Raw genomic sequence first — 26,770 nt, 5'->3', positions numbered from 1 at the left:
TATGTTTTATACACTTTTGTTACGATAGCTTTGGTTAAGCTTTCTATTACATACAATTGACATTATTCTGCTTGGCTAAGCTTTTTACACTATATTGTGTTAGATTTGCTTTAGAAATAGACGTTTGATTTCGACATTTGGATATGTATTTGCTTGTATTCTAAAGTCCGACAGTTTACCAATCTTTTGCTTTGTTCCATTTGTTTTTATTCTGGTTTTTTCGAGCTCAAACATATACGCTTCAACTGCTCAAGATATTTCAAGAAATACAATTTACATAAACTTAAACTCAACGGATACAAATTATCAAATGCTTAATTTCAGTTGTGAAAAGTTCAAAAAATTTTGTGAGTAAATTCCAATGATAACACACCGTTCCCTGAAGTGGCATGATTCGTAAGCCATATCTTCTAATTGAAAGCTCTTACAAAATTCTTATTTTCTAGAAACATGAACCAAAGGGAGCAGAACAAATATGATGTTCGTTTTGAAAAAATATATAACGATATTGGTAAATGTTGCGAGAATGCCGGACGACGGTCCTGCAAAACAGGTGTTCGCTACGAATCCGGTAGGAACAAGAAGAGCGGGGGCCCAACGAGCGAGGTGGTTAGACCAAGTGGAGCGTGATCTGGCGAATGTGGGGTGCCCGAGGAATTGGAGAACGGTTGCTATGAACCGAGTGTATTTTAGGAATTATGTTCGTCAAGTTTTGTCGTGAGACGGAATACTATGTAAATAAAAAATAATTGGTAAATATTCGTGCAATACGATAACTCAAAAGGAAAAAGTGGAAATTTTTCCATAAATATACAAACAGCTAACAAAAAATTATAAAAACGTTTGTTTAGTTAAGGCTGTTGTGTTGACACTTTTCACAACACAGAAAGGCCGTTTAATGCAAATGCAAATGCCAGAAATGATTATTTTTATCAGTTCCGATTTCTTCAACAAAAGCCCTCGAACTAGAAAAAAACGACGATGAATACATTAATACTTATATGTATATCGTCCTTACTTTTCAAATGTGTTATTTTACAAATTAGAGTTGGTTGTTAAGGAATTAAAGGGCAGCCTCCCTTTTTTTTATAAAAATATAAGCCACTTCCAAAATATGATCGTAAAATGTTGACTTATGATCTGACGATCGTAACCAAAAGATGTGACAGTCGAATTGTTAAAAATATTTTGAATGTTTGTCTTGCTTGCTTACATGACAATCTCTCATAGTGCGTTACAGTTGTTACCATAGTTACAGTTTCATTTCCGAAATAAACAAAGGATAGGCATGGAGTGAACAGAAAAGTTAGGCTGGCAAATTTTATGATGTATTTATTCATATTGAAATTCGTTTTATTTCTCTAAAAAGTAAAAATGATTATCAGATCTAGCGATTCCATGTGCGTGTTCGTTCGAGTGAATCGAGTGCGAGCGGTGCCAAAAACGATGGGATTCAATATTATGCATTCCAGAAATTATCCAGCACGTTTTCGGGCCAGGCCCCTGCAATGATACAGGATTCGTCTACGTATCGTGTGACCAACATCTATTTGCTAAGTATATGTGAATCTTGTTTAAATTTATTTTCCTTAGATTTAAGCTTTTTTTTGCCTTGAGAGCATTGGAGATGAAAGCTCAAATCTGAGGAAAAAACTGTGTTTCAGGCCTGGCATTTTTTTTAGAAAAACGCGGGGAAAACCCGTGCATTCAATATAAAATTTTAAAATATAAAAACCGGACAATATCCGGTCAAATCTCAGCAAAACCTATCCATTATTCGAACAAAATCAAGGAAAATGATAGAAGAAAATCACTTGAACCTTTAATTTTTTCGTCGAAGCATCAAATGGTGTACGATGCTTCTAAAAAATTTAACTTAATAATCAATTAAATCAATAAATATGAAAAATTCGTTTTCGGAACAGTAATTAAAACTTATCATTACTCAATTTCAATGATTTGATAAATTTCGCAAACCGCAACCGGGCAGTTTTTGATAAAATCCGGGCATCCGGGCATCCGGGCTGATACGGATTTGCCTCGATATTTTCCTTGAATTCGTCCGGATATAACCGGAAAATCGGCATATTCCTAAAACTACATCATCTTCAGAAATAACATTACATTTTTTTTGCTGTTTATAGTTGGACACTTGTTTGATAAAAGAACAGTTGAATAGATTAATCAAGATTAATTTTAGTATAGCTGGTGACAGATTTGTACCTCTCTAGCGGAAAACTACGCAGGAGGTGCTTAAATTGAAAGTTGAAGTAGACGGAAATTCTTATGTTGAAAATAAAACATAAACAAACAGTTAACGCCCGAAGCTTTCGGAGAAAAAAATCTGTCTTAGGTCACTCAGGTCTTCTCGATAGCATTTATGCATATTGAACTTTCAACTCATGGAGGCGTGGACACTAGACTGAGTCGATTTGGGGTCATTTTCGAATTTCTCAAACCCTGGGGTCTTAAAAGCTTCGTCTTGGTCCAAAACTCATTCATGATTTTTTGTAGAATTTTAAAGTAACGTTTACATGAGTAAATTTGAACTTTTAGGTTTGTATGGGAAAATTGAATATTTTGTACTGAAAAATCAACATCGTTTTGGTTTCTTCTGTGAACTCGAGCCAGCGGACAGTTTTTGTGCCAATTTATAAAATTCCTAAGGGAAATTTTCCGCTGAACAACTTTGTCGAAGACCATAACCTCGTATCTCATTAGGCAAAAAAGTTATTAGCTGTTTAACAGAGGTATGTCTTTTCGCATTGATAAACATCAAATTCAATTGACATCACTGCTGGAGCCTCGCGAAGTATTGCAAGAAAAGTAGTCATGCAGTACCTCGCTAGGCGCCCTACAGGGATGTCAATTGAATTTATTGTTTATCAAAGCCAAAAGACATATCATCATTCAACACCTAATAACTTTTTTGCCTAATAAGATACAAGGTTATGGTCTTCAACAAAGTTGTTCAGCGGAAAATTTCCCTTAGGAATTTTATAAATTGGCACAAAAACTGTCCGCTGGCTCGATTCCACAGAAGAAACAAAAACGATGTTGATTTTTCAGTACAAAATATTCAATTTTCCCATACAAACCTAAAAGTTCAAATTTACTCATGTAAACGTTACTTTAAAATTCTACAAAAAATCATGAATGAGTTTTGGACCAAGACGAAGCTTTTAAGACCCCAGGGTTTGAGAAATTCGAAAATGACCCCAAATCGACTCAGTCTAGTGGACACATCAATTCTTCAAGTTTTTGGGGAGTGATGTACAATCTTATTATTATAATAAAATTAGCTAATTCGCTAATCGCTAATAAGACCGCTTCCTATGGGTAAGCAAATAAATTTTCTTGTTTAATTAGAGCTTCGCTAACTGAAAAAAACGCTAAATCTTTTTAGTGTTAATTTGACAACAATTCATGTGAAAGATCAGCATTTCATTATCGCTTTAACGCTTTAATCATTATTTCATATTTTAATTAAAACTATATCAAAAACATAAAATTTTTCTTCGAATTGTCAGGAGGAAATCCCTGATTAATTTATTTCAAATATCCTTTCTCCCCATTTCATGTTGACCAGACATCTGTAAAACATCTCAAAAAGTGTTGCCGATTGCAGAGGTGTTTACTGAGTTGATATGACATTATATTTGAATAAATTATTGCAGTGCTAATGTTATCACACCACAAGAATCGGTATGAAATTTTCTTTCTGGTTTATTGCGAAAATCTTGCATGAGTTTTGAAATCCAATGCAAAGTTAAAGTGCAAGAAAATCTGAGGAATTGCAAATTGACAAAAGGTTCGAAAAATTCGTCAAAAAATCTGTGTTTCGTATTTCGAAAATGAAGATGCGAAAATGTGTCAAATTACGTCAAATTTTCAATCCTTTTTTTCAAAATTTACCTGGTGGGACTTAAACAATTTCGACGCTTCATTGATTGAAAACTATGGTTTTAAAACCACTTTTATACATTTTTGTGGTAATGATGTATGTATGTATGTTTATGTATGTATGAGAACCCACCAGTGACTGATAGGTCTTTCGATCCGGGGCGGTCCGGGAAGTCTCGATCGCGCATTCAGATATTGTTCATGCTTAACTCATAAACAATAATTGCAGCACAACCAAGGGGTCCGTTACCACTGGCTTGGGACAGGTTTGACTCATCTTACTCCCTTGCAACTGTTCGAAACAAATGAAGAATCCTGCAAAGGTGTCTAAGTAACCTACTCAAGATTCCAAATTTGCCGAGATACTCCGGCTGGCTTGAACCCACAATCCATTGTATATCAGTTTTCTGGTCGTTTGATGACCTGTCTAATCCCCCCGCGAATCCCCAATAACAGAGGAGAAACATTCTGCCTCATGGAACAGCTGACAGAATTCCGGGAAGATTGAAATTTTGCATGGTTTGGACGTTGAACATTAGGTTAAACCAGTTGATGCTTGATTTGAACTTTTTCACTATTCACTATTTCACCAATTTTACACTTTTTCGGTATCAAATTTGGCAGGAGCAAAAAATCTGCTACTTTTTATTCAAACAACGCCTACTCAGCGAATCACTTCTTATTTTTATGTATATAAAATATATAATTTTTTTTAAAATGTATTCACCTACATGTACAAAAAAATTGAATAAAAGTTATAGTGTGAGTTTTGTGAAATACATATATTAAACACCTCGACTTTTTTTTTTGCTGAAATACTTTTGCCATCAATCGCAGCAATCCACAAAACTTCTTTTTGTTTCAACAAAACTTGCAAAACAAAATACCAAAGTAATTACTTTGGGTAATGGCAAGTAATGGGAAATCCTCATCGATAGCCTTATGTTTCATTTTTGCCTTTTCATCACACCAGATAAACAAACCAAACATTTTTATTAAAACGTATACACATACTTATTATTCCAGTAAGAAGATGGTCAAAATTTCTCAAATGTTTTTCCCCCAAATCGGCACACAAACCAACCTTTCTTCAATTTTTTTTTACAAATTCTTACTTACTTCAGATATTTGCTTATAAATTCCGCACCTAATGTTACATGGTTTCATTAAAAATACCTCCACAACCGGTCAAACAACCACTCAAGCTTTCACAGATGGATCCGGTAAAAAACAGATTGAAAGACCTGGCTTTTCTTTTTGTTCCTCAACCGGTACGATAATTCTTATACCATCCGGTAACCACTTTTTGTGGAAAATATCGACAATTTCACCACTAAAACTGATTAGAAAAAAAAAATTTCACGGGCGAAAAAAAACGCGTACGCTGCCACCAAGTCAACGCATGCTTCTATACATTTTTGTGGTAATGATCTTAAAAAATTAAAAAAAATATACATATATATCCTTGTGTGCAACGTATAGCTTCTAGCTTCACCTTAGTTGCAACTAGCAACTAGCAACTGCAAGCGTCAAACTATAACTAACCCTAGTTTAGGATCCTGTTGCTTCCAAGTTCAATTATTGTCGTTGAAATTCTCTAAATGACGTATAAGAAGTGAAGAAATTTGAAAGATAATTCCATTAATATGTACTGATTTTTTTGCAAACCATCTGGCATCTCTGACCGAGCGTTTCGTTCATTTTTGACGCGTTTGACAGAAGAAATGAATGTTATGGGTAACGGTTCGAGAACATTTTTACGATTATAGAAAATTTGAAGAAATCGTTCATACCATTCTATAACTATTCCAGATACCATCACGCTTTCATAAGAACGTCCATGCAGCGTTCTTATAGTTATCGAAGTAACGTTTGAAAGAACAGCTGCGTTTACAGATACAATCACTTTTTCTAAAGCCGTAGATGTATCGTTTAAACTGTTTGAGCTATAGTTTTTTAGTATGCGGGTGGACACTAATTGAATTTTTTTTAGCGTTCCTTAGCTGATCTACAGTCTTTATTCCGAAGCATTGGTTTCTGTTTTTTTTCTTAGACTTTGAACAACGGAAAACTGTATGTAGGTGAATAATATCTGAAAATTATATATGAGTTATTTACTTTACGAGGTATCCAAAACCATAAATTTTGTAAAAATAGTTTGAGAAAGAAGAGAGATATAGCGGTTTTAAGCAAGAAGTGTCAAATTTACACTCAAGGTTTGATTAGGGAGTGTTTTTTTCCTGAGCTTTCCAGGGTGCGTCCATGAAAAAGTAATGATGCAAAATCAAAGATTTCAAGAATTCATGGAGAAATTGTGTTATTTGGATGCACCCGAATAAAGTTACAAGCCTCCAAACTTCCAATAGTGTCGTATTGACACTCAAGAACGGATTAGGGTTCAAATAAGCGGGTGACAGTTTTTTGACAACTTTCGTAATATTTCTATCTAATTCTTCCAACAATTCGCTTTGGATGGAGTATTTTGTAAACCTTAAAAAAAACAAATCAAAGGTAGAGTATTTCTGTCCATAATAATAATTTGATATATTTTTAAGATTTGCGATATTTTTAGTGAATTCTTCTTACACAAATGTATTCTTAAAATCCAAACTAGTTATTTTAATAAATAGGATTAGCAGATATCCAATTGCACACAAATTTAAATTTAAAAATTAAATTTTATGGAGGCTATCCATCGCTGAATCCATCACTGAATCCATCACTGAATCCATAACTTAAGTTGTAAAAACACAGATGAAGTAAAAAGTGAGCAAATGAAATAGGTTTTTACGCCAAGATTATTGCTAAAAATATCCATTGATTTTATTGGTCGTTCAAATTTATTCAAATTATCAATAGATAATAAAAACGCCGGTAAATTGTTGTTTCTTGTTAAAGTAAAGATTTATTAAATTTTGAATTTCCGTTCAAAATGCCCTCATAATTTTTTTGACAAATCGTCCTCCTCTCAATGCGCTGTTCGGTAAGATGTTGTAAACAAAACCACGTGTTTTATTTTAAATTTTGGAGTGCAGTTTTCCATGAATACAGTTTTCCATGAATTATCTAAATGTTATATCGATCTTCTTCTTTGCTTAGTCCTAAATTATCATTTGAAGAATGTATAATAATTACAACTTTCGATCGGGTTCAAGTGAAAAACGTGCACTGAAAATCGAATCGGTTCATAAATTTGTCGTCATAAAATTTGGTTGAAACCGACCCAGTGAAAAATGAAGCCAAAAATTCAATAGTTTTTCTTTTTTTTTCCATTGAGAAAACAAACCACATGTTTTCATGAGTATATAAGCTTGTAATTTTTTTTCATTTTTTCCTGGAAAAAAATAATAATAGAATTTATTTCACTGTGAACATTGTGTTGTTATCAGTTGTTACTGAGTCGATTTGATCCAATGTTTTGGTGCATATTTGCCTAAACTGGGTTTAAAATCCAATGATTCCAAAAGTTGCTTTGAAAAGCGTTTGTAAAAAACGCTATAGAAAAAAACTGGTAAGGATTTTTTTCTACCCATATATTAATTTTCAAACTGCCATTTTGGTTCACCTCACTCACAATCAGTGCTGCAAATTATCTTCAAGTACGAATGATACTGACTGTGATTTTCTATCAGTGTAAAAAGCTTCATCTGAAATGAACGGAATAGAAAGGTCAACAAATATAAGGTGTGTTCAACAGAACTCAATCGAAATCAATTGAAATGGATTGACAACTGATCAGCTGTTTTTCCAATTGACTTCGATCGATTTCTATCAGGCTGTTGAATGAACAGCCACCCACTAATACTAACGCACTGTGTTTGTTGTCATTTTTTATTCAGCTGTGCACTTTTCATAATCATAATCTAGCTAGGTGAAGTTTACCTGAATTGAGCTCAATGAAAGGTACATTCGTGGTGCGGTTTTTTTTCTTTAATTCAGTTGCCTACGTTGCAAGCAAGGTTTGATCTGCAGCAGGAATTGTTTTCATTTATCCCATGACCCGCGGTCAGCACGGATACTTTTGGTCACTTTTCCATTATAATTTTTCCGGAGGATGTGACCGAGACCAAGAGGAAATAGGGTATCATCGAGAAGCATCGTCACAAGGAAATTTGACCGGAGATAGAATGATCGGCCGGTTACGGTGAATCCGATTCTTGGCTCGGAAATGAATGGCGAGAAACGAATTTCTATTGTGCGGTAAGCTATCCAATTTGGATTAATTTTCTTTTGGCTCGAGCAAGGTCAAAGTTTCTAAAAACATTACAGATTTACGACAATGAAAAAGGTGAAATCCTGATAGTCTGGAATTCATTCCGGTCGAAACAGGTTGCAGCTGTTCGGAAGTGTTATAATGCTGCAAATGATGTAACAAAAGATAATCTGCACAGTGTTCACCCATTCGGCAGTCATAGTAATGGAAAAGATTACGGAGGGACCGGCCGTGAAGGAAGCAATGGAAGGAACATTCCAGCGAAGAAAACGGTGATCAGCTGCATCATAACGGAAAATTTCACTTGCCCTGGGAAAGGAAGGTTGCGCTTAAAATCGGGTTCATGTTTTGGAAGTCTTCGCTGTGGCTGCGAGGATACTATTTATTTTCTTTTGAGGTAAGTTATTAAAATTAATATTCTGAAATGATTCCTACACGTCGTAGTTTCCTACCCAGGATTGCCGACGGCTAATTTTTTTGTAGAAGCTTGAGGCACTCTGCTCGTCCTTCAAATATTTTTAAAGCGCGGACATAATTTTAACTCTGGTTGTATATAGCGTAGCTTGTTTCTAAACATTTTTTTCTTCTACTTCTAGATTTAAAAGAGACAGAATTGATTTGAGCCAGGCATTTGCGATGATTGGACCGGGCTGATTTTGATATTTGAATGAGAAAACGGCAATGGTTAATGATGGTGACAGCAGTGATCCGATGAGGCCGGTTCCTTTAAAAGGTTTCGTCTTTTTCGGCATCCCGGAAGCAACCCATCGTATTTGACAAATTGTACTTCTTTTACTTAAATTAGCTGTTTGATGTCCAGAATTTGTAACGACAAGTTTTGATTTATGAAGCAAACTTATAGATAAAAACAATAATAATTTCAACAAAAAGCTTATTATACTGTTAAACACGATTTTTGAAGTATGAATTAATAAAAATCAGTATTTGCATGAATTAAGTATTTTTATTTATGATTTGATATTATTCCATTGATAGAACTAAGCAAACATTAAATATGTACATTTATTTACATTACCTTTTTTATAATTTACCTCGAATAAGGGGTGAAAAAAATTACCCCAGTTACTCGGTAAATTTTACCTTTTTTATACTCCAGCACTACTGCTGGCACTGCAACACCGACTCAGCATGCCTGGCACAGCACCACAGACCCAGCACCACCGACCAGCACGACTAGCACAGCACCACCGACTCGAAATACCTGGCACAGCAATACCGATTCGGGATGACTGGCACAGCACCACCGACCAAGCACCACCGACCCAGCACCGCCGACCAGCACCACTGACTCCGCACGACTAGCACTGCACCACCGACTCAGCACACGACAGAAAACACCGCACCGAATGACACCGCTTTCATTTCTTCTAATATTTTTTTCACAACAAACCAAATCAGCTGTTTTTGACAGAAAACAACTGCATTTGTGTTAGTGTAATAGAAACCGATAGAAACGAATCCTGCTCTCGAGCTTGATCGATTTCGATTGGTTTCGATCGACTTCGATTGGCTTCATTGAACGTCAATTGGATTAGTTTCGATCACAACATTGGCTGAGTGAACAACAATTTACCAATCGAAATCGATTGAAACCGATTTCAATTGGCTGTTGAACGGGCTTATAAAAGTTTCTGATCGGCTAGGTCATCCACGTGCCTACAGAAAGCTGTGTGAGTGTGTCTATCAGTCAGTAGAAAGCTCACTCGTAAACCCGAACTAACTTGTTTCACTCGAAAGCTACGAAAGCGTCTTTCGCTTGGGCATTTCTGTCACTTTCTGTTTTTGATCAGTGACTGCAGCTTAAGCATTCAATCAGTGTCAGCGAAAGTTGCTGATAATTTCAGTAAGCATTTGTTTTTGCCATTTTTGCAAATTATGAATTGGGATTCAAAAAGAAAACGCGAATTGAAAATCGCTGAGACTATACGTTTACATGAAGGGGGACAAGAGGATGGATGTATATAAAAAAAATTGAATGTATGGTAATTAATAATGACAAAAATACGATAAAATGAGGTCAAAAAATGACAAACTTATTACACAATGTGATAAATATGTTGAAAACATGATAAAATTTTGACAAAAGTATGAGAAAAATCTGACAAATATGACTAAAATTTGACAATAAAATGACATCAGTCAAACAATTATGTCATAAATATGATAAAAAATTTACAATAAAATGACAAAACATAACAAAAATAAGACAAAAATCCGACAAATGAGACAAAAATGTGACAAATGTGATAAAAATATGAAAAATAACACAAAAATGAAGCAAATTATTTACAATACAATGTCAAAACATGACAACGAAATTATAAAATTATGACAAAGTCTGACAAAAACGACATAAATTTAACAATAAAATGATTTAACTTCGAGAAAACTTTGTCAAAAACATGTGTTATGTGATGAAAATAAGACAACATTATGACATAAATCTTATTATTGAAACAAAATTATCACAAAAAATTGACAATAAAATTATTTATGTGGTTAAAAAATGACAACAATCTGGAAGATTTGTAATATTTAATCATTTTGTCAAATTTTTACATAGTTTGACGACATAGTCGTATTTTTGTTCTTTTGATATCAAATTTTCAAATATATAAATTTGTCTGACTTCACAATTTCATGTCATGATTTTGTCAATTTATTGACATATTTTTACCACGCTTGTCATAATTTTATTATATTTGTCATATTTTTGTCAATTGTTTACGACATTTGTAATTTTTTTTTTTGCCATGATTTTGTCTTTTTTGTCATATTTTTGTTAAAATATTGTCACATTTTAATCAGATTTGTCATATTTTCGACAGAGTTGTGTTAGTATTTACTAACTATTTTTCCATTGTATTGTAAATTTCATTCCTATTTGTCAGATTTTTTTTTGTCTTAATTTTGTCATACTTTTACCACATTTGTCATGTTTTGTCATTTTATTGCCAACTTTTTGTCATAATTTTGTCCCCCACATTCGTCTACACGCTCCCTCGCCAGCGTTCGTCTCGCCAACCCGAACACTCATTTCTAAACCTTCCCACCTCTTCACACCATTTGAAACAGACGTATTTTTTATCAGAATCCTTCAAAAATAGCGATCTCAGCAGTAATTCTGAAATTTGCGCATGTCTAGCGAGTCGAACAATCTTTGTCACCATTCAACTAAACTTAATGATAATAGAAGGAAGCTTTTTTCACTTTCAGCAATGTTCGCATGAAACTGAAAATGTAGATTGGATAACCTCATGAACCTGCAAAGAGCCTGAAAGTATACTAAGCACCGATGTTGCCGATTGGTGAATGAGTGTGCAGGGAGCTTTCAGGACTGAGCTTTCAGTTCATTCTCGTATGAATCTAGTTGGAATTGAACTGACCGATACACTGCAATAAAGTCAGCTGATAATTTCTCACTGACACTGAAAATTTGCAGCACTGCTCACAATGACCTGTTTTTGTATAAATCTGTAAAATTTGAGTACCGTGATTCACAAAAATGCATTCTTTTAATGCTTTCACTATTTTGAACGTCACCCAGCGCGTTGCTTAGCCAATATTTACTTGCTTTTAACAATCCCTTTTTTACTAATCACCTTTACTCCCGCTTTTATCCGAAGAAATGTCAATGGTAGTGCTTAAATCCATTGGAGAAAATAGTCAACACCATTGGCTTTATGGAACACCCATGATCCGTGCCAAAAAATCAAAACGGAAAAAAATGAGAAAATAGTGACGAATGGTTTCGCTTCAATAGATATAGGAAGATTTTATAATCATCAAATGAAATGTAAGTCTTCAAAGCTACACTTCTTTGAATTTTTCGATGGAAAACGAATTTGGATTTGTGAGAGTGTCAATTTGCAAAAAGAGTATTGTCATTATTTAAAGTAGTTGAAGCGCATATCTTTGCCCGAATTGAAAAAAAACATACCTTACAGAAAATTGTATGCAAAATGAAACTTACTGAATGACGTCGAACAAAGTGCATGGATTGTTATCGCAGTCGTTCATTTTTCCTTCTTTCAGCAGAGGTTTTGGAGATATTTCTATAACTGATGTATACCTTTCACAGATTATTTATTAATATCTAATAATACAAATTTACAAAAAAAAAGTTTACTAGACTTTCTGAATGAAATGTTTTTTTTTTAATTCACATACAATGAATTTTGTTTGATAATTATTTTAAAACTTTTATCAAATAAAGAATTAAATAACATGTAATTTAAACGAAAATTCATTTGCTGGACACATCAGCCCAGATAATTTTGCGAACAATGTTATCTCAATTTACTCGTGCGATTAGCTAGTTCAATTCTCTTTGCCGTTCAATAATACACAGTAACAATTCACAATCGTTTTTTACGTTAAACAAGCTTTAAAAAATAGTTCAATATAGATAAAAACATCACAATCTTTAATGATTTCTTTTCTTTCCGTATAACGAAGACTTAAACTTTCTAATCACTGTAACTTCGATATAATTCCGTCCGGCGCTCTAATCCCATATCGAACCCGAAGCGTGTGTGGATTGTTTGTTTGTTTGCTTGCAACACCTAATCACCTGTATCACTAATGATCTGCCAAGCCCATCTTTTTGGCCTCTACTGCTCATAAAAGAAGCGTACATCTGCACTACACGTACTACAGTCAAAAACAAAAAGTCGAACTCAAGGGCTCAGCGAACCAATAGAAAATTTAAACGAGATTAAATATGCCTACAACACATCTTACCTTAATACCGGCAATTCTCTACAAACTGGAGGTAATATTTCTACCTTTAAACCATGACCACAACGACTAACATATGAGTATGTTGTAGTACAAGTTGTTCCTCGGCCGTAGCAGGTTTTCTACTATTTGTATTATCAGACCAGCTGATCATCTAGATACATACACTAGATTTCTAAACTATATGGTTTTGCTTTCTTCCTCGAGTATACCTTAGACTACCAGTTTTTTTTTGCTTGTTTGCAGATTTACTTGTTGTAATATTCTGTTTTGTTTTTTAATGTTGTTGCTTGAAAATATGAGTTTATCAAAAACTTTTCTTGGGATTTGAAAATGTATCGAATATTAGGATAATAGTTTGCTTCTTGTATAAAATGTGCTTACAAAAGGTCGGTGTTTTTCTTTTATTCAAACATGTTAGATAAACCAATAGAAAAAACTGCTATCAGATGAAAAGGCTCGGCTTGTCTACTTTTTTTTTATTCTTTTGGATTATATTTGGATATTAACAATCTCTACATGATTACGATCGTACATAGCGATATACTGGGCGCTCGTTGAGTTGGTTTAACTCATCCGATGCTAATAATTTTAAGGGACAGATTCCAGTCAAAAGGTTTTTTTTTTTTTATTAATACGTTCTAACGCGAAGAGATACTTCATTCCTTGTTTTTGGTTTATCCTTTGGTGGTAAGCGTTTTGTGTTATTTTAGTAGTATTATTTTTGCCAATACAAACTACTACAGATGCTTATGAATTTTTCTTACTTCAGATAACTACTAATAACTATCGCTAGTAATTTATTTATTGATGCCTACACCGTAACTCGATATTGATTCCCACAGAACAGATTTCTTACATTGTTTTTTACTTTTGTAATTTGTTGTTGTATATAACTTATGGATCGATATGTTGCAATTTGCTTATTTTAGTCGGTTCCTGCTAGAATTGTCTGCTTGTACATTTTGTGTGAGTTTGTTTTTTTTGGTTTTTTTTTGTTTTCATTGATGTTTTTTTATTTCTAAGACTAGACGGCAAAACACCTATTGCAACCATTTGTTTCCACTGTTAGGCACTGATCTGAGTGTTTGAACTAGCCTTTGCAATGGAATGGTTCTTCATTGGTGCGCGAGTGAATCTTGTCTGGATTCTCTGCCTCCAATATACAGTCGGTCAAAACATTGTCCGTACAGCACTTATATCGGCCCCGAAATATTCTTTAAAGGTACTTTTTCAATCAATAGTCGAATTAAAATATCTTCATCTAGTGTGAAAAAAGTCTTTTTTTAAGATATATGAGCACTTTGCCTGTAATGTTCTATTTCTTGTGTTCTATATCAATCGAATGGTTTTAAATCAAAGAATCTACAAGAAAGTGCCTCAATGGCTTCTAGAGTTTCGACACCAGGACGCATCGATCTGAGCCCTTGGGAGACTCCTGAGCTCTTCGACTCAGTCGCGCTGTTTCCTGCCAGCTCCAACTGGTGGTGGAGTTTTACTTTCCGTAAGATCCTGGCTTTGTTTATCGAAGACTTTTCCTGGAACGATCTGGAGCTTCTTTGGACCCGCATTGATCTCGGTAATCGGAAACTCTATCTATGCGTAGTGTACGTGCCTCCTGATCGTTCTGGCGACCTGGTATCAGCAGAGTCCTTTTCCCGTTGCCTCTCTAAAGTCAGCTCTGTTTGTTTGTAGCATTATAATTAAGTTCGTATAGCTATTTATTTCTGAGTGTGTCCTACCATTAGAGTTAACAAAAACCAAAGAATGAGTGTTCGGAGTTTAGAGTGTATACGTCAACGCATACGCGGGACAAAAACGTAAACAAGGAGAAACGAAAAGAAAACAGCATCGTCGAAAACGTTTCAGCGGTTGTGTTCGCCATTGCATTTCGCGATAGTTTCGTCGGCAAAAGCATCCCGTCATTCGTCTGCATCGTGGAACCGAAGCCATCAGAGAACGAGCGCTTGTAGCGGCATCGATTAAATGTGAGACTAGGCTGAAATTCTTTCGAGGAACAGCAAAATACATTGGTATTTACAAAACAGATAGCCAAGGTGTACGGTTCAATCGCGACGACAAAATCCTAGAGGATCAAGGAGCAAGTAAAACCGAAGGTAAAATCAGAAATATTTCCCCAAATGGTCATTTCAAGCAAGTTGCTTTCACCATAGATCACCGCAGCGTCAAGAGCGAGTAATAGAAGGCGAAAAGAAAACCTCAGCAACAGCAAACACAACAAAAGGGTGAGTGAACCATTTGATTGATCCCAACCAGTTCCGTCATGCATACAACTTTGTAAAGCCAAGTGCGAAGGCCAGCGGCTTCCGAGAAGTCCATTCGACAGACGGTCGGGACGATAAATTGCGCAGGAAAGACGGCCCCAATCGGGTGAGTTGTTTGTTGATTGTGCGCGAGAAAGCAATGCTAATAGGTGATTCATGATCGACAGGGTCGTTTAAGGAGAACTAAATTCTCTTTTTTTCGGGACTCGTGTTTTTGCCACTTCTGGCTTTTTCGAGTCTCGTTTTTGAGAACGGAATTCCCGACGCCGTGAGATTCCAACGGTTTGAATCCAGCCGGAAGCAGTCTACGGAGGTGCTCCGGGCAGTGGTGCGTGCCGTGCGTGAAGCAGAGCAACCAGACGGTGTTGCCAGATATTCAGCTGTTATAAACCTGTGTCGTCCGATAGCTGTGATATGACTGTTGTGCATTTGGGATGTAAAGTTTGTGAACTTTGGCAGAAAACGGGCCCAGTGAGTAATAATGTTAAGCTAGCTTAGGTTTTTAATATGTCGTAAAAGTAAATTGTGATTGTATCCACGAAGATTTTGGTTTTGCGTATTTGTGTTTTGGGTAAAAGTTAGCCTGCAGCACACACTGAAAGTTAGTGGTGCTCAACTTGTTTCATGTTCTTCTAAGGATGACATACTCGTCATCGGCGACTTCATCAATGGTACTCATCCCGAAGTGGCTTTCTGTTTCCAGACCCTATGCGTTTTCGCTCTCAGCAATATTTACGTCTGAACACGTCAGATAAATAATATCGCAAATGAAAACGGACGATTGACTTAGCTCCCGCTCCCCTTGTCAAAGCTGTTCCACATCACCCAGCCATAGTGGTCTCTCTCGATGCCGCAAGGATATATGCTCCCGTGAAGAGAACAGCATCCTTTAAGAACGTGGATTTTGAAGCTATCTCCCTCGTCCTTGAGTTCATCGAATGGGAAGTTGAGCTCGATCCTTCTTATCCAAACGCAGCTGCTGAGACATTTTCGAACATTCTCAACTACATTATTGATCGCCATGTTCCGAAACGTCACTGAAGAATTACGGCGACTGAAGACGGACGAGAAACGTGCACTCCGTAACTACAACAAGCACAAATCCCCCTACACTAAGGGAGAATACCGCAAACTAAACTCTACTTATAAAAAAGTCAGTAAACGTAGCTACCTTATCTACCTAAACTGGTTTCAAAGGAATTTCAAGACCAGTCCGAAATCTTTTTGGAAGCCCGTAAAAAATCAACGGAAAGAACCAGGGCTTTCATTTTACACGTTCCTTGACAGCGACACAGCGAATTCTAATCCAAAAATTTGCAAACTTTTTGCCGAGATTGTTTTTAGTATTTTCACAACTGGGGAAATTTCTTTGGAGCAACTGGCCAGGATTGTCGGAAACATATCACTCCTAGGGTCATCTTTAAATGGTTTTTTAGTCGACGATGCGGCCTTCCTAAAAGTGACAGCTAAGCTAAAATAAATCATCTTCTAGGGGCCCGAACGGTATACCAGCGACTATTTTGAAATGTTTTATGCCATCTCTACTGACACCTATCAGGCACATCTTACAATCATCGCTGGACTGCGCAATCTTTGCCTCATTGTGAAAAGAAGCTCACATGTTTCCAGTCCACAAAAAGAGAGATAAGAGAGATGTGAGCAACTACCGCGGAATCTCCGCTCTATGAGCAATCGCCAAACTGTTTAAACTGGTTGTTTTGGATCCAATTTTCTCATTTTGCAAGCATCACTTCTCCAACGATCAGCACGGGTTCATGCTTTAACGATCCACGACTACAAACTTACTGAATTTTCCATCGTTCGTGCAGGACAGTTTTGCCAATAATATTCAAACTGACGCCATTTACACAGATCTCTCTGCGGTGTTCGATAAGATGAATCACGATATTTCAATCGCAAAGCTCGAACGTTTAGGCTTCTATGGTTCAAGATTGGTTGGGTGCTACTTAATGGCACGAAAGTTATCCGTTCGTATTGGTGAATCCTTTTCTAGGCAGTTCGTTACCCCTTCAGGAGTTCCCCAAGGAATTTATTTGGAACCGATCATTTTCGTGAAATATTTTAATGATGTGCTCTCGCTCCTCGGCGGCACAAAGCTCGCATATGCCGATGGCCTGAAACTTTTCACACCATAAACGGCCAAGACGACGTTAACTTCCTGCAACAAAAATTTACCGCTTTTGCTCACTGGTGCGACATCATTTGCTTGCTCTTGAAACGCAGTAAATGCTCGGTAAAATCCTTTTCCCTTAAGCGGCACCCTCTTCATGCAGAGTACATCCTCGGAGACAAAACCATCATCCAGGTGGACCACATCAATGATCTGGGAGTTATTATCGACCGACGCCTGGAGTTCAAGACTCATACGAACTAGGTTGTTGACAAAGCTTCTCGAAGCCTTGGATCCTTGTTCCGTATGGCCAAAGACTTCAAAGACGTATATTGCCTGAAGATCCTTATTGTTGCATAGTTCGTTCTATTCTCGAGTACGCTTCAGCTGTTTGATGCCCTTTCTACCAGAACGGAGCTGAAAGAATCGAAGCTATCCAGCGGCGCCTGTTGTGGTACGCTCTACAACACCTAAACTGGCAAGATCCGTTTCGTTTACCAATATATAAAAACCGCTACCGTCTCATAGGCTTAGATACGCTTCAAGTTCGCCGAAATGATACTCGTGCTCTAGTTGTCGCGGACCAATAAAACATCAGTTTTCCGCTCGATTGAGACCCTGTCCTACCCCTCACGAATCCACAATATTTTACTATTTTAAATAATGAAATTTTGAATGATCAATGCTCTTAGTTGTACTTAGCTGATTTGATTACTTTGTTGAAGAAAACCTCTTCTTCCGCGACATGCTTTCGTCTTGAAGAAATCTAAGCAATCGGCGGAAAAAAAACCTTCGACGCTGGCACTATTTTTTTCTACTTTACCTGAAATTGTTTTGCCTTTTCGAAAAAGGTAATTAACTTTATGAATATCACTGAAGTTTCTTCTTCTTCATCACTGAATCAAAATAACTCCGTTTGAATCTTTAATTCAAAGCGAACAAAATTCCTTCCCAGATCTAAATAAACAAGCATCTTCTTTACTCTACAAATCAACAAAAATGCTCTGATTAAAATCGATTTCTGTTATAGGTATTCCCGGAAAACTATCTATACAAACACACCAAGAATTTTCATTATTTTTTAATTAAATTATTCAAAAAAATATTCGAAAAAAATCTTAATAATGGAAAAAATGTAATCCAAGGACTACCGAAAAAAATACGTCCGCGAAAAAAACGACCCTACTCGAGCAAGGCCAACTTTGCTCAATTTACAGTTCAAGTCTGTAATTTTCGATTTTTTTTTTAATTTGATCTTAACGCTAATATAATCAACCATAGATTGTTTAAATGCAATCAACAGCAACCAGGAACCAAAATATCATAAATTTACTGAATCAGTGGTTCGCTAGCTTTCGTTTACTGGAAAAAATTGAGATTTATCCCATAAACAGATAAAAGTTTATGAGAAAATTTTTGAAAACAGCTAAAATTTGGTTACAATGTTCGAAACAGCTCGAGTAGCAATACCAGAAATTTTAGCTGTGATCTGAGGAAAATTGAAAATATTAAGCAACTTCGGTGCACGGACAATTTTATGGCATAATTTTCGGACTCGATGTACTAGGTATATTCCACATTTTTTAAGATCCAGTATATTGGGTAAAAATCAACCAAATTTGGCACACTTTCTCATTGATGTGTATTGTTTACATGCTGTCAAACTCGAAGCCGCGTTTTCTGGTGAACCAACGGAGTCGAGAGAACAAGTTCTTCCCAAACACCTGGAATTTCCTGACCTGGCATTCCGGCAGTTGAGAAAAATGTTGAAAATTCACCATTCAACCGTCTCCAGAGTGTTGAAGCGGTTCCAGAAGCAGTTGACGTCCGACCACGGCAAGGGAGCTGATAGAAAACCAGAACCGTAAACAAAAAGACGGATGGAAAGGTGAGGCGGATGATTAAAGCAAATCCCAACGTTTCAAGCCGTGATTTAGCTAAAAAGATCGACAGTCGGCTACGTCCAGAATGCAAAGAAGAGAGCTGCATACATACAAGGTACAGAACTTCCTAAACCGCGATGAGCGACAACAATCGACAGCTAAAATTCGGGCACTGAAGCTCTACGAGAAGATGCTGACAAAATATTTGTAGCGTTATAATTAAGTAATTGTGATCATTAGATTTTGAGCGTGTAGTAATTGTATTTATTTGAGCCAAAATTAACTGTTTAGAATTAAGAGTGTTAATTGTCAAACGTGCACGTGCAACAAAACATAAACAATGATCAACGTAAACAACAATCAACGATTAAACACGACACCAGCAGAAGAAATTATTTATTAAGTTCGACTCGCCATTGAAACCTACCATTCGCTCGCGTCCCTGAGCCACTGTTGACAAAGGAGGCAAGTGTTTCTTGAAGGATTTAAGGTGAGAACATTCGATTAACCTTGCTGAACAATCAGACGTCTCTATATGAACCTCCAGGTATCCGGAGACGAACTCAGCGGGAATGCAGACGGAGAACAGTAACGAGCTCGCAGGAAAAAGAAAACAAAAAGAAACCAACCGTACAACGGGTGAGTGAACGAAATTTTAATTGTCATGGCTAAATTGCGTCATCACATCGTCGATTTTGTAGGATACAAGCCAAACCCTCACCTGTGCCCTCACCTAAGCAATCATCAGATCGACGGTGAAAGCCAGAACCGGGACAAACAACGACCCCTAGTGGGTGAGTAAAAAGTTTGTAGTACGGAAGAGATAAAATGCTAAGACATTGTCGTTTGTCGATAGGTCGTTGTTGCAGAGCCGAGTGTCGTTGTTCGGGAGCTCAACGCACTATTGAGCCCAGCTCATTCTTTTGGCCAAGCCGGAAGCAGACAGCGGAAGTGCTCCGGGCAGTGGTGCGTGCCCGTGGAGCAGTGCAACCAGGCAGGGTTGCCAGATGCTGTGATAGTCGATCCGACGCAAAAGCTGTGATATTCCTGTGCCGAACCGAGCTGTGATATGATTGTTGTTATTGTTTTGATGTTATGGTAGGAACGGGCCCGTAAGTAGGATAAAATAATGTAAGCTAGCCTAGGTTTTGAATATGTCCTATTAGTGAAATTTTTGTGTATGTAAATTGTGATAATGCTACAAGTTTTGGGTTTTGAGTGTTTGTGTTTTGGGATTTAGTTAGCCGTGCAGCACACACTGAAAGTCAGTGGTGCTCAACTTGTTTCATATTGCTGTTGGGTGATGAGCGACGAAACGTATATAAAAGCCGATTTGAAGAAAATTTCGGGATTGGAGTTTTTCACCGGCAAGTTCACCTCCAAATATTGCAAATAGCTTTTGCGGACTGAGGAGCGAGCCTTTCGTGACAAAGGGCACAATAAATGGCGAGATCTACAAATCTGAGTGCCTCTAGAAGCGCTTTTTTCCGCTCTTGCAGCAGCACGACGAAGCTCCGTTATTTTGGTTAAGGGATGAATAACGCCGCAGCCCGTGGCGTAGAGGATAGCCTTCAAGTCTTCTAAGCCAGCGGGTATGAGATCGAATCCCGGTCACGGCATACATAGTACACTTTCTGTGGGTTGGTGGTTTTAGCATTTGTAAGATGCTAGCCATCATATCCTCGAAAGATTAGAGTTAAGAAAAAGGAGTTTCTTCGAGGAAACATCATTGAGATCCTGTATGTGTTTGTGTTCGTTTTTAAAATAGTGTTAAAATCTCAGACAAATAAACAAACAACAATCCGTTATTTTGGTCAGATTGATATTCTAAAAGTGTCCTGGAGTGGTATTAGGCCAATTCTCTCCATTTTGTTCCAAAGGAAATGAACCTGCCAAAACTGTCCGAAGCTGCGCTCGGTGGAGCAGTACTGGGCAATTACGAAGCGGGAACTTCAGAAGAGCAAGAAGACAGTCAAAGACGAGAAGAACATGCTAAGAAAATTGAAAAAAAAAACACTGTGGACATAGTAAAGACTTTGATGGAGGGCATCAAGCGAAAATGCGTTTAATTTTACACTCAAGGTTCTATCGATAAACTTTTCTTTGGATTGTTGAGGTAAATATACGTATTAAACTACCTAAAATTTTGGTTTGCTTCTGAACAGTTTAGGAAAATTGGTATGAAATTTTCGCTGTCGCAATAATTTCGTGTCCGCCCTTTAGATATTTTAGTTACACTATTGATAGAAAACGTACTTTTCAAGAATATTTCTGTTCCGATTTTCGGTGCTGAACGGAATATTTTTCCACCAACTCTTGGCAGGTACCTCAACAATTAGATTTCGTAAGCATTGTATTTAGATGAAGTCTTCTATGAGGACAACAATTGTTTGAAACTTATGGGATCGTTAGTCTTGCCGCTTGAAAAGATATAGGATAGTTGAGAGTTTTTTTTTTAAATTTCATTACCGGTGCCTGTTCAAAATTTCTACACTGTGTTTGTATTCGTTCGATAAGTTCTAAGACCTGCCAATGTTTTCATAAGTTTTGCTTCTGTGTGTTATGTGAACGTGCACAACTGACAACAAATGCACTGAGTTTTCTAGTCTACCGGTGTTTTATTTATTATTTTGTTATACTTTCCATATCAGAAATACATCTAACCACTAGGAGCGATTTGGTGCTCTTTGCAGTTGATTATTATAGTTAACATCTTCAGTTTTTAATTTTCTTTTTTTTACGATAATTATGGATATGTAGCTTACTTTTTCTTGTATATGTTGGGTGGAAGGACAGTTCAAGTCAGCTAGTGATTGATCTTTTATAATTCACGTGCGTGTTTCATTGAATACAATAATAATTCTCATAATGATTCCTATAAAAAGGAGAGGGTGGGCCTTGGTAGTTAAATGTACTTACAACACTGCTACTACCTCACATTTGTTTTTTCTTTCATGAATATCATTAAATATTATAATATTGTATCTTCCATACAAATTAAAGGTTTCGTAAATTTTATGACACACAAAAAAGCGTGCAGTCATTAAATATGATCGGATTTTTATCAGCTGTGTTTTACGAATAATGATATGTATCGTTTAGATATGTTTGATCAGCTTCACAAATTTTGCTCTTTGCTTTCCCCTTTAGATTACTGAATAAAGTGCCGTTAAAGTCTTATCCATTAAAAACTTATAACTGTCAGTTCTATTTTAATACTTCGTTTAGTTTAGATTGAAATGTTGAATTGATTGCAAAATTATTGATGAAATAAAAAAAAAACACTTTCGTCTATCAAACAACTAAAAATGCTTTCATGAAAAAAACGGTGTTCAATTTGAGGTCTATCTCTGAAGACCGGGTGCTACATATGATTAGGATCTTGTATAAATGCGTGATAAGTTACGATCTATCTTTGAAGCCTTCTGGTAAGACTTTTAGCCATCAATACGTGTCCGATTTTTTTTATTTATTTCGGGTATATGAACATTTAGGTTACATTCAAAACATTGAAACAACTACTCGTGTGCAACCGGATACTGTCCAAATGTTGACATTAAAAATACTTGCCACAGTACAAGCTCCGGTTTAAACAAAAAACACAAAGGATTCCACAAGAAAACTTCGAAAATTAAAAATTCAAAAGACACGCGAAGCTGATAAATTAACAGCACATCTAACAAGTATTAGTTTTTTTGTCCTATACACAACAACACCAATTGACTTATATTTGTTTTCCTATATCACTACTTTCTTCGGTTCTAAAATATTTTCTAATTTATGATTTCAATCGTTCCCAATCTCAACATTTATTTTGTTTGGAAAGTTAACGATCATTGGCGACTTAAAGTGTTTCGTTCAAAGATGTTGCCGTTTTTTCCGACCGACTGATCAATGCGTCAGTGTTCCGTCTCTAGGCGGTGTACGATTTAAAATTCTCCTGTGTACTTTCGTACGTGAATGTGTGGGGTAGTGTGTTCGTGTGTTTATAAATGTATTTCAGTGAGTGTAGTTTGTGTCTGTGTGTGTGTATTACAACAAAGTTGTGGTTTCTAATGATGGTGTGATAAGCGCCCGCGCCTCGTCACCAGTCAGCAGTCCGAGAAGTGACATTCTGTTCTCGATCACACACTCCAATCTCAATCTCTTAACAGCTTTATCCAGGCTCTTCAACTTTAGTTTTTTACTTGCATTCATTAATGTGGTATGTTTCTTCAAATCGTTTCAGCTCACGACAAAATAAGTGGAAGGAGTACTTCTTCTGCAATTACTGAGTATTTTGCATTCTACCAGACGAATCACGCTAAGGTGCAGTTGCGCAAACCTAGCTCATTTTTTAAGGAAACGAAAAAACACACGAAAGCTGTCACTTAGCCGAAACAATTTTAACCTATCGACTTTAAAAAGGCTTACATAAACGATATCCTGTGATGCCAGTCTAAAATAATCTCACTAGTATTAGGACCATAAGAACCGTCACGATTTTGATGTCCACATAGCATAAGCTGGAGCCCGAAATGGGTTCCTGCATGTTGCACGATGACTTTGGCGGCACTGTAAAAAAAAACAAAGATATAAAAATTAATGATAATTTTCTAATAGAGTAGCAGTATTTTTACGTTATACTTCGAAACAACGAATATACTTTACTCATAGGTAGGTAAGTAAACAAAAAACATAACCAAAATGTTAAACTGTGGCCCATTTTTATAAGCTGTAGAATGGTGATAAGAGTTTTACATTCAACGTGTGGAGCGACTAAATAGTGCTTAACTTTTAGGAAGCATTATACTCATAATCGAATATTAAAAAAAAATTGATACCCCTAATTTTGTTTGCCACAGTAGACTGAGTCGAATGGGATCATTTTTGAATTTCTCAAACCCTGGGGTCTTAAAAGCTTCGTTTATCGTTCGAAACTCATCCATGATTTTTGCAGAGTTTTTAAGTAATGTTTACATGAGCGTTAGACTGGCAGATTAGACTGGTTCATAACAAAAAAAATCCTTGTATTCCACGCGGCACCACCTAAATTGGTGCCTTTAGGTGAAAAAATGACTTTCTGAAGGTTTCAGGTCATTTGGCAGCTGCACGAGCTGGCGCAAAGGACTTGAAATTTGAATGGAAAAATGTATGAAATGTATGAAAAATCGACATACTTTCACTCTTTGTGTTCTAAAATATATTTCCAGTGTGCTAGAAAGTTCAGAATTTCGGGAATTGTAGTTCAAACAATGACAAACAAGTTTGTAAAATATTGTGATGCGATACGAGTTGAATGTGATGTGTTATTTGCAATTGAATGTGTGATATATCGTGAACGGTGTATGGGCTAATAATCGCACTAACTTGATCGCATCGTCACACAATGAGAATAACAAATAGAAAGTTTGTGTCCTCGTTAAAGTTGCGAGAAAAGCTCTGACAAACATTATTGTGCGGCATTTAGACCTTCTTGCGTTCATTATTATTGAGTTTCAACGTGATGATTCAACTCCTTTGTCGCTAATTCCGTAAATTTAAATGAAATTCAACACTGATCACATCAGCTGCGCTGTAGTCAAGGTGACCGTTTCACAAAAACACGTGCTCGCTTTGTAAACAGAATGTCTGTTCAATGAAGTCTGGTCGAAACAGATCGAAACAAGTAGAAATGGATTGACAGTTAATCACCTGTCTATTAGCTTAGCTTAGCTTGTTTGACTACTCATATCCACCTTAAATCATTAAGCCCGAAAGGCTTTAATTAGTCTTCAAAAATAACACCATTTTCTCATGGTTTTACTAAAAATATAATAATATATTGTATCAAATCTTTCAATGCATTTCGAATTTCATGATCGCTGGCGTGGCTAAGTAGAACAAGTTCCACATCGCCAATGGTTGCTACTCCGTGATTGATGGAGGCCATCAATTTTGTACAAGGGCCAAAAGAATGCTGCTTGGGATTAGCAACTCATTCTCAATGCACAAAACTCATGCTCTCACTAAAAAAAAAAAAAAAGATCAATAACGGCGCCGGCCACGTCCTAGTAGTCAAAGAGGGATGAAGGAAGGATTGTTAGTAAGATACTTTTTAGGATCAACCCCAAATCTGTTATTCCAATTCTCTTCAAAAGCTTGATTTGAAAAACTCTGAAACAATGATAAGTCAGTATCACCACCTATAGAAACCGTCTATACGTCTGCGAATCTATATTCAAGTATCTCAGGAAGGGTTGTTTTAGTAAGGGAGAGGTTTGAATCAGGAGCCATTTTTGGAAAATGGTGCGATTTGGTTGACCTACACCTCCTATGCTCCTAGAGATTTCCTAAGGAAACTCCTAATCATATCTGCGAGGTGTTTTGATTAGAAAATTTTAAAAGAATTATGAACTCTCAAATAATTAGAAATGCAACCATTCGAATTTTCTACAAGCTAGCTGTTTCCCTCACTATATTTTCTAACACATCACTGATTTTCGAAACGACTCTTGAAAAGAAAATTGTAAGTCTAAACAATAAGCTATTAAAAGTGGTGAGAACTTTTTTTTAAATTAAATTTTTATAATGAATATCATGATCTTCAATCTACAACTGCCCATACAGTACTCTCATGAGCAAATCCGTAACTAGTCACTGGTCTGTTTCTGTCCTCTGTTAGTTTACTGTTAATATTATATTATATTATATTATATTATATTATATTAAAAGACATTTTAATAAAACTATTAACTTCATGAAACAGTAATATATTCAGATTGCACTCTGAACATTTTTGTTCAGTTGTGCCAAATAAACGCCTAAATGTATACTGAATATTTCTTTAAAATGAAAAAGCTTCTCAGGCAGTTTACCTACTTCCACGTAGTGGTATAAGCTTTCCCATGCACTTTAAGTTGTATGCAAGCTTTCAGGTGGTTGAAATCATTCACGGCTTGCTGCAATTATTATAAAAAAAAAGTCGGGGAAAGCAAGGCGATTCGATTTCAAAAATTATGGAACATTGTTTTTCATTACTGTCACTATAAACAGTATACTATTTTACTTAATAATCCTAAACAGCTTTTCATTTCCTAAACTTTTGAACCTATATTATCAAAGTATGTATTTGGATAAATTACTTATCCAAAAATTTATCATGTTCATTTCAATCATATGTTCTCAACACCACATTATAGAATTACATAAATTCATAATCATATTAAAAAAAAAAATGAAGTTTTATATGCGATGACCTAGCCTTTTCTGAACAAATATAAAATTACTTTTCTATTTTGCGCACTAAGGATCCCAAACACTAAAAAATTACTGAAGAAAGCCCTTCAAACATTAATTTTATCTCTCCATTCAGAACCTAGAAATTTGAACACTGTTCTAGATAACAAGTTATAATTCTTCATTCCTATAATAAAAATCATTCAATGTACATTCATTGACGTTCGTTAAGACATTGAGACTAAAATTAAACAATTTACATGACGTCAATATTGATACGGGAGTGTTCCAACAACTAATTAAATGGCATAAAATTTAATGCTCAATTCTCTTACAAAGATAAAATGAGTTCATAATTAATTTTTTGATAAAATATTGAAGATAAATCAATAGTATC

The 26,770-nt window shown here is 36.0% G+C and overlaps 1 protein-coding gene and 1 long non-coding RNA gene across 4 annotated transcripts in view; one reads left to right on the top strand and one right to left on the bottom strand.

Annotated features, from left to right (window-relative positions):
* The first annotated feature begins 7,875 nt into the window (after window positions 1–7,875).
* On the top strand, window positions 7,876–8,820 carry LOC129740298 (uncharacterized). The gene is made up of 3 exons (XR_008736198.1): window positions 7,876–8,103; window positions 8,173–8,513; window positions 8,713–8,820. It is a non-coding gene; the product is annotated as an uncharacterized LOC129740298 (long non-coding RNA).
* Window positions 8,821–10,765: 1,945 nt separating this feature from the next.
* LOC129738747 (acetylcholinesterase) overlaps window positions 10,766–26,770 on the bottom strand; it is an 84,564-nt gene continuing 68,559 nt past the window's right edge. For all 3 annotated transcript variants that reach the window (XM_055730009.1, XM_055730017.1, XM_055730023.1), the window contains exon 11: window positions 10,766–23,730. In XM_055730009.1, the coding sequence (XP_055585984.1) occupies window positions 23,615–23,730 (116 nt within the window). In that variant the 3' untranslated portion in view covers window positions 10,766–23,614. The remainder of the gene's footprint in view (window positions 23,731–26,770) is intronic.

The sequence above is a fragment of the Uranotaenia lowii genome, chromosome 1 (assembly GCF_029784155.1).
Source record: "Uranotaenia lowii strain MFRU-FL chromosome 1, ASM2978415v1, whole genome shotgun sequence".
NCBI classification, from domain to species: domain Eukaryota; kingdom Metazoa; phylum Arthropoda; class Insecta; order Diptera; family Culicidae; genus Uranotaenia; species Uranotaenia lowii.
The sequence above is the reverse complement of the archived record's forward strand: the minus strand, read 5'-3'. Positions and strand labels throughout refer to the sequence as shown.